Source organism: Musa acuminata, chromosome BXJ2-7 (assembly GCF_036884655.1).
Source record: "Musa acuminata AAA Group cultivar baxijiao chromosome BXJ2-7, Cavendish_Baxijiao_AAA, whole genome shotgun sequence".
Lineage (NCBI taxonomy): Eukaryota > Viridiplantae > Streptophyta > Magnoliopsida > Zingiberales > Musaceae > Musa > Musa acuminata.
Window position 1 is genome coordinate 35998063 of NC_088344.1, and position 13465 is coordinate 36011527.

The 13465-nt window shown below is 38.3% G+C and overlaps 1 protein-coding gene across 1 annotated transcript; it reads left to right on the forward strand.

Moving 5' to 3' along the window:
- The first annotated feature begins 1962 nt into the window (after nucleotides 1-1962).
- On the forward strand, nucleotides 1963-8474 carry LOC135617877 (uncharacterized). Its single transcript, XM_065118597.1, has 21 exons — nucleotides 1963-2183; nucleotides 3063-3142; nucleotides 3283-3369; nucleotides 3559-3609; nucleotides 3702-3819; nucleotides 3982-4038; nucleotides 4140-4204; nucleotides 4314-4397; nucleotides 4506-4556; nucleotides 4659-4721; nucleotides 4811-4857; nucleotides 4964-5033; nucleotides 5120-5182; nucleotides 6044-6133; nucleotides 6221-6259; nucleotides 6388-6615; nucleotides 6698-6783; nucleotides 6883-6931; nucleotides 7050-7130; nucleotides 7219-7312; nucleotides 7934-8474. Exons 1-21 carry the CDS (start codon nucleotides 2066-2068, stop codon nucleotides 8110-8112), a joined length of 1800 nt encoding a protein of 599 aa, XP_064974669.1. The 5' UTR covers nucleotides 1963-2065; the 3' UTR covers nucleotides 8113-8474.
- The last annotated feature ends 4991 nt before the right edge of the window (nucleotides 8475-13465 follow it).

Here is a 13465-nt window from a genome sequence, read left to right on the forward strand (position 1 = left end):
TATGTGACTCGACTTCTTCTTTAATCCGGAAGAGGACAATCAACAGAAAACGTTAAAGAGAACCTACCATCTCATCGGAATGTGGAGAAGACGGTGTCACAGATAGCATGGCATGTGACTCCCAGGGAAAAAGAACAAGAGTGGACATGTTCTTGTCACAGATAGCATGGCATGTGGCTTACTTCCATCGTTTGGCAGATGACTGGTAGGCCCTCGGAGGCCATGGATGTGCAGTAATCCAACTGTATGAGAGAAGAGTAAAACTCCTTGCGATGTGTCTCGTGGTCTGGTCAGCGATCAAATCGTTTTGAGCCATGTATCGATATGACTCTGCCATTGCTTTTGACCCGAAGCAACCGGATGACGTGATAAAGCCGCCCATGGCGTCATAGTAAGTGGCCGACGACGACCGTAGGAGAACAAAGGGAAGAGGCCAACACTCGTTTGAGTTCCACGATTGATACGTGATGAAGTGGATTATCTAATTTAATCACCATTCAACGTTCATAAGATTAATGTAATAATCATCATCCATTATATGTTTACCTACCGAATTAATGTGCTAATCTCCACATCAACAACTTCCTTCTCCGACTCTACCTCGATCAGCCGGGCTTGGCTTGTTGATGGTGGGTCCCGAAAAGCTACTACTACTACGGGTACGAATGGGTCGCAAGGAGACAAAGAAAAGGATTATTGTTCAACTCATAACCTCGATTGGTCGTACTTGTTACTGATGGGGCCCAATGAACTACTTGGGGTAGGAACGGGTCGAGCGCTTTCGAGTGCACAGAAGAAAAGGGGTTTTGTTATTTTTTATTTTTGCACTCATATTCAGAAACCCTTTTCGTCTTCCTTTGCTTGTTACCGATGGGTCCCAGTGAGCTACCCCGGGTAAGAAGCGGTTGATGTAGGATTTTTGAGTGAGAAGCAAAATGGCCAAAAGAAGCTTTTTTTATTTTTATTTATTTTAGACTCACTTTTTCTTACACTCCAACTCAACCTCGATTGGTCCCACTTGTTAGCGGTGGGTCCTAGTGGGAGGAGATGGAACGTAACGTTTTGAAGTATGCAATAAAATGGGAAGGAAAAAAGATTAAATAGAAATCATTTATATATGACGATTTACATGAACAATTTTTCTTTATTTTTTTTAAAAATGTGTCCTCCAATAATATTGAAAATATCTCTCATCAAGCACGTTATTGGATCGATTCATGGAGTACATCGTTCCAAGTGAATGGATAATAGTATTATAGTGTTTTTGTTAAGGCATTAAAAATACATTTAAAAATATTATAATTAATATTATATTATGCCTATTTAATTGTTATTTAAAAGAGATTAGATGTTTATTTAAATTATTTATTTTGTTGCGCTAACTAAAATATTATAATAAAATAATTTTTGATCTCTATTTGGATGATGTTGGTTTATTTATTTAAATTCTAGTATGATATATCAAATGGTTTCTAGTGTATTTTGATTGATAATGTTTTCCAATAATAAAAGTGTTTAAAATATGATAAAATTATTTTAAAAATATTATAGATATATCATACTGTATTTCTTTGATTGAAATTGCTGGTAGAACATCACAATATTAAATTTTTAGATTTAAAATTAATTTAATAAAGATTATAAGTTCACTAATATTATGTATAATATTTTTTAAATATAATTTTATAATATTTTTATTATGATGATCAAATTATCATAATATCCAATTGATGATAAAGACAAAGTCAACAATAGTAACTTGAGGTTGGGACAACATATTTTGAGCATTATTCAAAACAAAGGTATCATTTAGAAAAAATAACAATGGAGGATATATATATATATATATATATATATATATATAAACACGGAAAAAGCAATATAAAAAGAAAGAAAGGGGAGAAGGGATTGCTTTTTTCGGGCGTTAGGATCTATAAATAACGCCACTCCGTTGCCGATCCTCGTCGGTCTCCATAGCGAACAGCAGGAGAAGCGTAGTGTGCGTGGGTGGAGGCACTCATACCCTTTGTCGCACTATCTGTACTTCTTGAGCCAGAGGAGAGAGATGAAGTACGTATTGGTGACGGGGGGAGTGGTGAGCGGGCTGGGGAAAGGGGTGACGGCCAGCAGCATCGGCGTCGTCCTCAAGGCCTGCGGCCTCCGCGTCACCTCCATAAAAATCGGTGCTTGCCTCGCCCCCCCTCCAAGTTTACGTCCCAAAAAAGCATTTTGCTCGGTTTTTTTTTTGTCTCTAACGAGGTGGATTCATGGTGTCAGCGTCGTCCCCGTCGATCAAGATTGCTCCTTGCCCCCATTTTTATTCTTGAAAGTAACATCTTTTTTTCGTTTATCTATTTCCGGAAGGTTATGGAGGTTCGGCTGCGTTGTTTGTTGCCTTGTATCAAACATTCAGATCCAATCTTGTTTGCAACGTTAATCTTTTGAAACTATGAAGCATGGAAGAAGAAATCTTGCATCTTGACCCCCTCCCATGTGGTGTTCATGTGTCAAGTCCACATGCTTCTTAATTCGGTTTGCCTTTGCATTCATCTCTTTCCCCTGCATTAGCCTTGCGTCAACCTCGTTCCCCTGTTGGATTTTTGGAAAAATCACCTGCGATATGGAGTGTCCTTCATCCTTATCCTTAGGAAAGACAAGGAGAAATAAGAGCGGTGATTGGAGATTGCGTGGTTTGTCGTTCTGATGCATGTACAGGACTTGCGATGGCCATACTTTGAAGTCTTCCTGGGCTGTCCTTGGTGATGACGATGATGTCTGCTTGGGTTCTTTTGTTTGACACGAAGTGATCTGGAAACAAAGACTATTTATATGACCTATCGGATTTTTCCGATTCCTTTTCTGCTTCCGTTATTATGTTCTCGGTTCGCTAAAGCTTCTATCTTGTTCGACTTTTATTCTGGTCATGTTTTCCTCGGTTTCTTTTCTAAAGAAGAAGTAGAAATGTCTTCTCTTCCGGTCAATATCCGTGGCAAAGTTATCAGTTTGTCCCCGTTGTTTTTTGATAAAGATGGCTTAATGCTGTCCTTTGTGGATTCACACAGATCCTTATCTGAACACTGACGCTGGGACTATGTCCCCCTTTGAGCATGGGGAAGTCTTTGTCTTAGATGATGGCGGTGAGGTAAAGAACACATCAGATATGGACCATCAGAGCCCTTTTAAATTGTTCAGCAAGTCATTTGCTCTTTGGCTTTGTTTCACTTCTTATGGTGGCCTTCTTCTTCTTCTTCTTCTTTTTTCTTTTTTTTTTTCTCCTTGTAGGTGGATTTGGATCTAGGAAACTACGAACGTTTCCTTGATATCAAGTTAACTCGTGACAACAATATCACAACTGGGAAAATCTATCAGGTGCTCAATCAGTAGGCTTTAGATGGATGACCATATGATTTACAGACAGCATTATAACTATGTTGAGCTGTTATTTACGTTGAAATGAGAGATTTATTTTCGTCAATGTTATTTTTTTCCTCTCTGTCCTTGTTCATTCTTTATGGAATGACTAAGTTTCTCTTCTCTGGATGTCATGTCCCGTGATAGTCCGTCATCCAGAAGGAGAGGAGAGGAGACTATCTGGGGAAAACAGTTCAGGTATCTGTCTCTCTAAACCATCAACCCATTGTGTACCACAAATTTTATATTGTCTTGGTAGCACTATAGTGTGTCCTCTTCGCCTTTTGAAGGTCGTGCCTCATATCACGGATGCCATACAAGAGTGGATTGAACGTGTAGCGATGATTCCTGTGGACGGCCAAGAAGGACCAGCTGATGTTTGTGTTATAGAATTGGGTGGAACTATAGGTAAAATTGCTTCAGGGTTCTGTTCTAGAAAATGTGGAGTAGAATAATACAATCTCATCTTACTTGTGAGATATATAATTTGCATAATACTTCCATGTTTGTCCAAGTATGTGTGCAGGAACCATACTCCTCATAATATTGACAGTGGAATACTTGATGCAGGGGATATTGAATCGATGCCATTCATAGAAGCTTTGGGTCAATTCTCTTACCGTGTGGGTAAGGAAAGTCTTCGAGGCACCTTTAAACTTCTGTTACTCTTAAGAGCATTTTTACTTGTCATCCTTTGTAAGCGAGGTTTATCCTTATGTTCTAAACAGGACCTGGTAACTTCTGTCTGGTTCATGTCAGTCTTGTACCAGTTCTTAAGGCAGTTGGGGAGCCGGTAATGACTAAAAACCTACACATAATGTGGCCTTGATTAAAATATTTTGCAACTAAATTGTATATTATTCCTATATTTCATGGATTATATTTTCCTTGTATCCCTGTAGAAAACCAAGCCAACCCAACATAGTGTTAGGGGATTGCGAGGACTCGGGCTGACACCAAATATTCTAGCCTGCCGCAGTGAGAAGGTCTATACCAAAACTCTGATCTCCTCACTCCGGTCCCTTCTTTCTTGTTTAGTATTTATTCCTACTTCTTTGTTGATATTTGAGGGTTCCATTTGATGCTTCTGACAGCCACTTGATGTAAATGTTAAAGAAAAACTTTCACAATTTTGTCATGTACCGGTAACTTCTTTAGACTCTTGCTCTGTGTCTATTATACCTTCTATAAAGGAGGTGCACACATTTTGATGCTTACAAACAACAGTTTTCTTTTCCTTTTTACAGGTAGCCAATATTATTACTCTACATGATGTTACAAACATTTGGCACATTCCTTTGTTATTGAGGGTAGAGTATTTTACGTTGATGATATTGTGGATTTCATTGTTTGCCAAATTTGTTTTAGCATTCATAGTAACATACTTCTTCACCTCTAGGAGCAAAAGGCACATGAAGCTCTTCTGAAACTATTGAACCTTCAAGGGTCTGTCTGATACATAGCTTACTTATTCAATCTCTTTGATAGGTCAACAGTTGATCCTTTTCTTATTAAATCTAGTTCCTAATGATGGTAACTATAACATCCACAGACGTGCTAAGGAACACATGCTGGAAGAATGGATGAGTAGAGCTAAACTCTGTGATACATTGCATGATCCTGTGAGTTCCTTCTTTCTCTGCTAATCTTTTCTAGTTCACTGGAAAGATCCAAAATCTTACCATTTGAACCATATTTAACCTTTTAGGTCAGGATTGCTATGGTAGGAAAATATACTGGTTTTTCTGATTCTTACCTCTCCGTATTGAAGGTGAGTTCATGTATTATTTATCGATCTAACATCCTCTTTTCTTCTACTCTACTCAATAGGTGGATAAATCTGTATTACTCAATTTATTTCTTCTATCATCCTTGTTTTCCTTGCTACCATTAGGAGGCAAGATACACTGGAAGCTGCAGTGTTACCTTTATTCCATGTGATTGCTGTAGTTTTTTTCTACAAACAAATCAAATATTGTTTTTTATCACATGCCATTGGTCGTACGTGAAGTTACTTGTTTAAATGCTCAAGGACAATTTAAAAGTTCTAAACTCTGGACTTGTGAAGCTGTTTATGTAAATGCCTAAGGACAATTTAAAAGTTCAGAAAATTTAAAAATATCATGGATTACTTCATGTATCTAACTTAGAATCTCTCTTTTAAGGTTAAACTTTTTTGAAATCGGCGAGAATAATGTTTGCACTATTAGTGATATTTAACAAGGCTTCTTAATGTGAAACAAGCAGAAGATACAGGTAGAAAAGCACTTGGCAGAGGAACTGTCATTACAAGTGAACTTTGTAGCAACAAGAGTCATTATTTGAGAAATTGATTTTGCAATTTTGGAGTTTGACCATTAATAAGGAATATTTGGAATTAAATTTATTATAAGAGCTTGATGGGTGTACCTCTAATAACTTGGGTCTAAGCATTTTGGGCTAGTATTTTACGCCTGTCATGTTGATGTGTCAGTTATTTGATCAAGCTGGGTTATGACATTTCTTTGTCATGATTAGCTATCATTTAGTGCTCATTTGTCTTGATCAAAGGATGCATTATTTGATTCATTTTTCTAGTCTGCTATGAACTTTCCCATGTGTACATTTTAGATTCTCTTGTGAACCTTTGCAGGCTCTTTTGCATGCTTCTGTTGCTTGCCGGAAAAAACTTGTCGTGGACTGGGTCCCATCATCTGATCTTGAAGAAACAACTGCAAAAGAGGTCCTTCAATTTGACAGTTTAAGATGATCTCTTCTAATTCTTGTTGGATCAAATTTGACAAAAATCTTAAGATTTTTCTTTATACAGGTGCCTGAATCTTACAAAGCAGCGTGGAAACTATTGAAGGTGAGCTTGGTTCAGGTTATACTGTCAATTATTTATAGGAAAATACATTTTCTGTCAACTTTCTTAGCTTTAATTTCATCATATTAGTTTTTTTCTCTTGAGGCCATGCTAGCAATCTTTCGTCTCAGGGTGCAGATGGCATACTAGTCCCAGGAGGTTTTGGGGACAGAGGGGTTAAGGGAAAAATCCTTGCAGCTAAATACGCCCGTGAAAACAAAGTTCCATATCTAGGAATTTGTCTTGGTATGCAGATTGCTGTCATTGAATTCGCTCGATCTGTTATGAATTTGAGGGAGGCAAATAGCATAGAGTTCGATCCTGATACAACCACTTCAGTTGTTATTTTTATGCCAGAGGTAATTTACAACTTGTTGCACCTTTGACAATGTCAATTATGAAAATCTTCAGCTGCCTTATATATGTTGGAATGGCTTTAAGGGTTCCAAAACACATATGGGAGGAACAATGAGAGTTGGAGTAAGAAGGACGTATTTTGTATCTGGTGATTCCAAATCTGCAAAGTTGTGAGTGCAGAAACATCCTACCATCTACAATACTTCAATTGTATGTTTTACCTTGTCTGAAAAGAAAATGAAACTAGTTCAACCATCTGATTTAATCAGGTATGGCAATGTCAGATTTGTGGATGAACGACATCGACATAGATATGAGGTTTGTTGATTAGAGAAGTAAAATGTTATGCCAAAATAAAAAGATTTTCTAATGTCATTTTATATTGTGTATCTAGTAAATATCTTGTTCTAAGAATTCCAAATCATTGTTTTTACAGGTTAATCCTAGTATGGTCCCAGAATTCGAAAGAGCTGGTCTTGCTTTTGTTGGTAAAGATGAGACAGGAAAACGAATGGAGGTAGGCATCTAGTAGAAGTTTTTTCTTGTATCTATGGCTATTGGATTCGTTTTCTCTTTTTTTTCAATTTTTATTAATGATGATGCAGATTATTGAGCTGCCTTCTCATCCTTATTTTGTTGGTGTGCAATTTCACCCGGAATTCAAGTCTAGACCTGGAAAACCCTCTGCTGTTTTCTTAGGTAAAATGCCTAACCTAGAAACTTACACAACAGTAAGATCAAACGTTTGCTTTACACTGAGTCAGCCCAGGAGGAGTCTCTCAGATTTTCTCCTTAGCGCATACTTCAAAAGTGTTATATCCACCACAGTTTACAAGCTTGCATGTTATGTGTCTGAAGTAAGATCTGTATGATTAATCTTGACAATTTGGTACCCATTTAGTATACTTCTCCTGTGCAATGCTATGACACGGGATTATGAACATACATCAGCCCTTGGTTGAATGCTGCCGAAACAGCCTCCCTATATAAAGATTGAGCACGGATGCAGATTATGAACATACATCAGCCCTTGGTTGAATGCTGCCAAAACAGCCTCCCTATATAAAGATTTGAGCACGGATGCATTTCTGCCTCCCCCTATATGGTTCTCCCTGCATTAATCATTCGTCATTCTGCTAACACATCTCATGCTCTGTCCATTTAGAATTTTCATACATTTGCTTTTAATGTGCCTGATGTAGGAGGTTTTGTAGGTGATCCTTTTGCATCCTTTATTGCTGAACTAAGATTTCTGAATGAACGACTTTAAGCATTGCGTATGTCTAATCGAGATATATTTCGGTGCAAATTCTTTTATAGGACTCATAGCAGCATCTTGTGGTCAGCTGGATGCTTGGCTGCAAGCTTCTGTTCATGCTTCAAGCAACGGTATCGTGACCCCGAAAAAGATCTACCATAATGGGAGCCTGAAGAAGCCTTCAAAGAGCCTACTAACCAACGGAAAACTCCATGCGAATGGCACCGGCATGCACGCCTAGCACGTAGGCTTCTTAACTGGGGTGCTATGCCTTCATGTTTCATGTCAATTTTGTTCTTCCATAGATGGATTTGTGCTGTACAGTAAACCAAGAAGGGGAAAAAGATTTACCATGTCGCTTGTTCCGACGTTTTACAAGGAACAGCAGAGTGTTCATGCAAGCAGCAAGTTTTTAAGGTCTTCTTCTTAGTACTCTTCATTTCTTGTAAGAAATGCTTTCGTGGAGAGGGACTGCGGTGCTTGATATGTAAATTAAGAGTAGCTTATTTGAGCAGATGATTCCTTTGTCTAATCCTACTGAGGACTGTTGTATGACATTGTAAGATTCGATGATAGTGATGTTTGCCTACTGTCGGTATATAATCTTGTGGTTTCTGTGTGTCCTACCAAAAATTTGCCTTCTACATGCATACATGTGTATAAGGAGAAACAATTTAAAGGGAAAAAAATCCTCCTTTTAGCAAAAGCTAAAATTGATGTGGTCTTGTCTCAGAGTCACAATGCAGCCCAGAGAAAGTTGGAGTGATCATTTCCTTGGGCTTTGATCAAGGAATCGTACTCTAATAACAAATCTTTAAGATGGACTGGACTATATAGAAGCCTAGTGAGGGACAAAGAAGGCCCAAATGCAAAGTCATGTTTGTCACTGAAGACTAGAATTTGGAAGAGATTGCAAATCTTTGTAACCTGTGGGGATGATCTAAGCTTCACCCAGTGGCAGGAGAGTTGTAGTAGTAGTAGGTATATATATAGCAGCATAAAGTGATGTTATTTCTCCGAAGCAAGACCATACAAATGCATCTGATGTTGTTGAGGAGGCACTGTGAGACCACATGAATGAAGCAGCAGAAGCCTGATGATTTCATGCATGAGAAAACTTCATGTGGCCTGGAATCTGTGCACAACCTGCTCATTCTGTTTGTAGAATGCAGCAGCTGAGACCACCACCTCAGGTGCTTCTTGGAAATGTTGCCCATGGTATATATCCAAGTCTCGCCTCTTGTTTGGGAGTGATACCTCTTCTTTGGGAGGGAGTTATAGAGCTGCCCATCACAGGCCTACACGTCTTTCTTTGTTTGGAGGTCCGGTCGATTAAGATCTATGCCAAGACAACATGCATGCTGCATCACATGTTGAGCCTCCCTGTGGCAATCCTCAAAGCAATGGGCTCCAAAATGAATCAGGTTGAGATCTTTCTCACGTAAGGAACAGCCAAGAAAAGCGTGCAGGTCCCAACATAAAAGGCAGGCAGAGTGAAAGAAGTGACCTTTGGAAAGGCTTAGGAGCTGTGGGTCTCTCCAAGCCCTCGAATGGTTGCTTTGGTGGTACCGCCCTTCCTCCGTGCCGCCATGATTGAGCTGCACTTAACAGCGGCAGCAGGTCCCATGCGGCGACCCACTCGACCCCGTGTCCCACATGCTCCTAAATGTCATGTCTTCCCACCAAGCCCAGATGCAGAGAAATGGGTTTGAGATTGCTTGTCATGCTAACGGACGGCAGAGAAAGGTGGTGTCGGATGAGTTGGTCAAGATTGAGGCGATGCGCTTTATGTATCATTCCATAAACAAAAAGAGGATTAAGATAAGGTAATGGAAAGAATCATAAATGCGTGTAGATTTTTGCAGAGATATCTGCAATGAGATCGAGAGAGAAAGAGATAGATGGACAGCAGAACGTCACGTCTGATGTAAGCATGTGTCTCATGGCGCTTTCAGGGAACGCTTCGAAGGAATCCTCATCAGAAACAATGTGCCACTGCAGATTACAACGGAAACAGTGAGCTCTCAGCCCCACGAAGGAAGCCGATGGTTTTGTCCCGTGAAGACCATTTCAACCTCACTCTGCCCCATCACCCAAAAAGCTGCTGAGATGCAAGCCGGAAACAGACGAAGCTGCTTGTTTGCTGCCATGTCCGCATCCGGAAGATGAGATATTTTTCCTTCTCCATCCCCATGAATGAGAGATCTCCTGATCAGAAGAAGTCTGCATCGTTCATCTGTCATGTGATACCTTCCACTGCAGTTATCGCTGGATGCTTATCATCGTAAAACAGTCCAGCTTCGCAATTCCGAGATCATACGCAATTGAAGTTGACGGAACGCCGCTTGCAGCTTTTAATGCATCGAAGTCTCCCCCAGCAAGAGTTTCTGGTGGCCGAAACGCCGTCGCTACTCGAATAGAGTATTTCTTGCCTCCTCGACGAGGCTAATCGACGCAGCAAGAGCTACAAAAAATGAATATCCTGTATGGCATTGAGCTCCATGAAAGTTGGCTTCCGGTTGTCTTCCTTACTCTAATGTCAGTGGACTCTGCACTCTGTACCAATCATAGTTGAATACCGTCGTCTCGTCTCGTCAAGTCGTGGGCGCAATTAATGCTCGTTGCCGGCAAAGCATCAGTTTTCTATGTGATTCTTTATGTGCAGATAAAACCTTCCAAACCGAATGATAAATTACCGAGTGATGCTTGTCGTCGTCAATGCGTTTAGAACTCAAAGTAAACTATGTTAAAGCTTGCCTCAAAAAATTTATCGAAGAATAATTTAATAATTTAATAAAAATAATAAACTAAAAAAAAAATATCTGAAACTACTAAACAAGAAAAACCTAAATTATAAACTTAAACTATTTTAGCTAAATGTAGATTTAATAGAAATTAAATCTAAAGCAAATAATTAAGTTTTTCTTATGGTACCTCTAGCTTCAAAGCTTATGCTCCTATTTATAGTTATAATACGAGATAACAAGCTTGATTTTTTCGATGTGGGACTATGTGAGATTAGTCAAACTAATTGTCTTTCGAATAAATTTTATGAACAAGGACCTTTCCCTCAGCAATGGTATCCCGAATAAAATAAAACTTCACATCGATATGTTTCATTCTCTAATGATACATCTGGTCTTTAGTCAAATGAATAACACTTTGACTATCAAAATAAATTGTAGTAACACCTTGATGCAGACATAATTCACCGAACAAACCTCTTAACCATAAAACTTCTTTGATCGCTTGTCACTGTCATATATTCTGCCTCTGTAATAATAACCATATATTCTGTCTCTGGATTGTCTTTCGTATGAATTTTCTGAACAAGAATATTTCCCTCAGCAATGACATCACGAATAAAATGAAACTTTACATCGATATGTTTCATCCTCTCATGATACATCTAGTCTTTAGTCAAATAAATAGCACTTTGACTATCATAGTAAATTGTAGTAACACCTTGATGTAGACATAATTCGTCGAACAAACCTCTTAACCATAAAACTTCTTTGATCTTCTCTATCACTGTCATATATTCTGCCTCTGTAGTAGATAAAGCCAGATAGGTTGTAAGGAATTTTTCAACTAATTGCACAATCGCCAATATAAAAAACATAGCATGTCAAAGATCTTCGTTTATCAAGATCCGCAACAGAGTCGATGAAACCAACCAAAATGTCTCTTAACCATATATTTTGCCATATATTCTGCCTCTTAACCATATATTCTGCCTCTGGATTGTCCTTCGTATAAATTTTCTGAATAAGGACCTTTTCTCAGTAATGGTATCCCGAATAAAATAAAATTTCATATCGATGGGTTTCGTCCTCTCATGATACATTTGGTCTTTAGTCCAATGAATAGCACTTTGATTATCATAGTAAATTGTAGTAACACCTTGATGCAGACATAATTCGTCGAATAAACCTCTTAACTATAAAACTTCTTTGATCACCTCTGTCACTACCATATATTCTACCTCTGTAGTAGATGAAGTCATGATAGGTTATAAGGAAGCTTTCCAACTAACTGCACAACCGTTAACGCAAAAAATATAGCCCGTCAAAGATCTTTGTTTATCAAGATCCGTAGCATAATTAGAGTCGACGAAACCAACTAAAGTGTCACGATTTTTCCCAAACTACAAACAAGCATTTGAAGTCCCTTGTAAGTATCTGAGAATCCACTTCACAGCCTGCCTATGTGTTTTACCCGAGCGAGACATATATCTGCTAACCACACTAAGTGCTTGTGAAATATCTGGACGAGTACAAACCATTGCATACATAATATTATCGATGACACTGGAATATAGAACTTGCACCATATATTCTTCCTCTTCAAATGATTATGGTGACTGAGTAGCAAATAACCAAAAATAGCTAGCAAGAGGAGTACTCACTGGCTTAGCATTTTTCATGTCAAACCTCTCGAAGACTTTCTCGAGATAATTTTTCTAGGTCAGAAATAATTTTTCAACTCCTCGTTTTCTTTTGATCTCCATGCCAAGAATTTTCTTAGCTGCTCTCAAATCTTTCATTTCAAATTCACTACTCAGCTGCATTTTCAAAGTTTGAATTTTTAACAAATTCTTAGCTGCAATAAGTATGCCATCAACAAAAGCAACAAATACATAAAAGAGCCATCAGTTAACTTCCGGAAGTAGACACAACTATCATGCATGCTCCTCGTATAACCATGACCCAACATAAAAGAATCAAACCTCTTATACCACTTTCTTAGAGACTGCTTCAATCCGTACAAGGATTTCTTTAACAAGCAAACATGGTCTTCCTTACCGTCAATTTCAAATCCATGAGGTTGCTCCATGTAAATTTGTTCTTCAAGTTCACCATGTAAGAAAGCTGTCTTGACATTAAGTTACTCTAATTCCATATCATATATGGCAACTAAAGCAAAGAAAGCATGAATAGAGCTATATTTAACAACATGTGAAAATACGTCATTAAAATCAACACCAGGTACCTAACTATAGCCCTCTGCAATCAATCGTGCTTTGTACATTGCATCTTCAACCCTTGGAATACCTTTCTTCCTTTTGAAGACTCATTTGCATCCAACAATTTTCTTACTCGAAGGCAGCTTCACAAGATCCTAAGTTCTATTCTGATGGAAAGATTCAATTTCTTCATTCATCGTAATCAACCACTTAGTGAAATTATCATAAGAAATTACATTTGAGTAGGTAGTAGGCTCACAAACTTAACTTGTTTCTTCTGCAACAAACAAAGCATATGTAACCAAATTTGCATATCTTTATGGTGGTTGAATATCTCTCCGTGGTCTATCCTTGGTTATAGAATATTGCTCTTCCTTTGGATCATCTTCATCAGTAGACTCGGGACCATCTACTGGCATTCTTTGAGTAGAAGAGTTCGATTGAAAAGAATCAAAACTACCAATCTCAAGCTCCACCTGCTTCTGCGCATTATCATTTGTACAACTAGTATGTTCCTCTTTGGAAGATAACATAGACAATTCATCAAAAGTAATATCTCTACTGATTATAAATTTTGGGGATTTAGGATTAGAACACCATAATCTGTATCCTTTCACCCCAAAAGTAT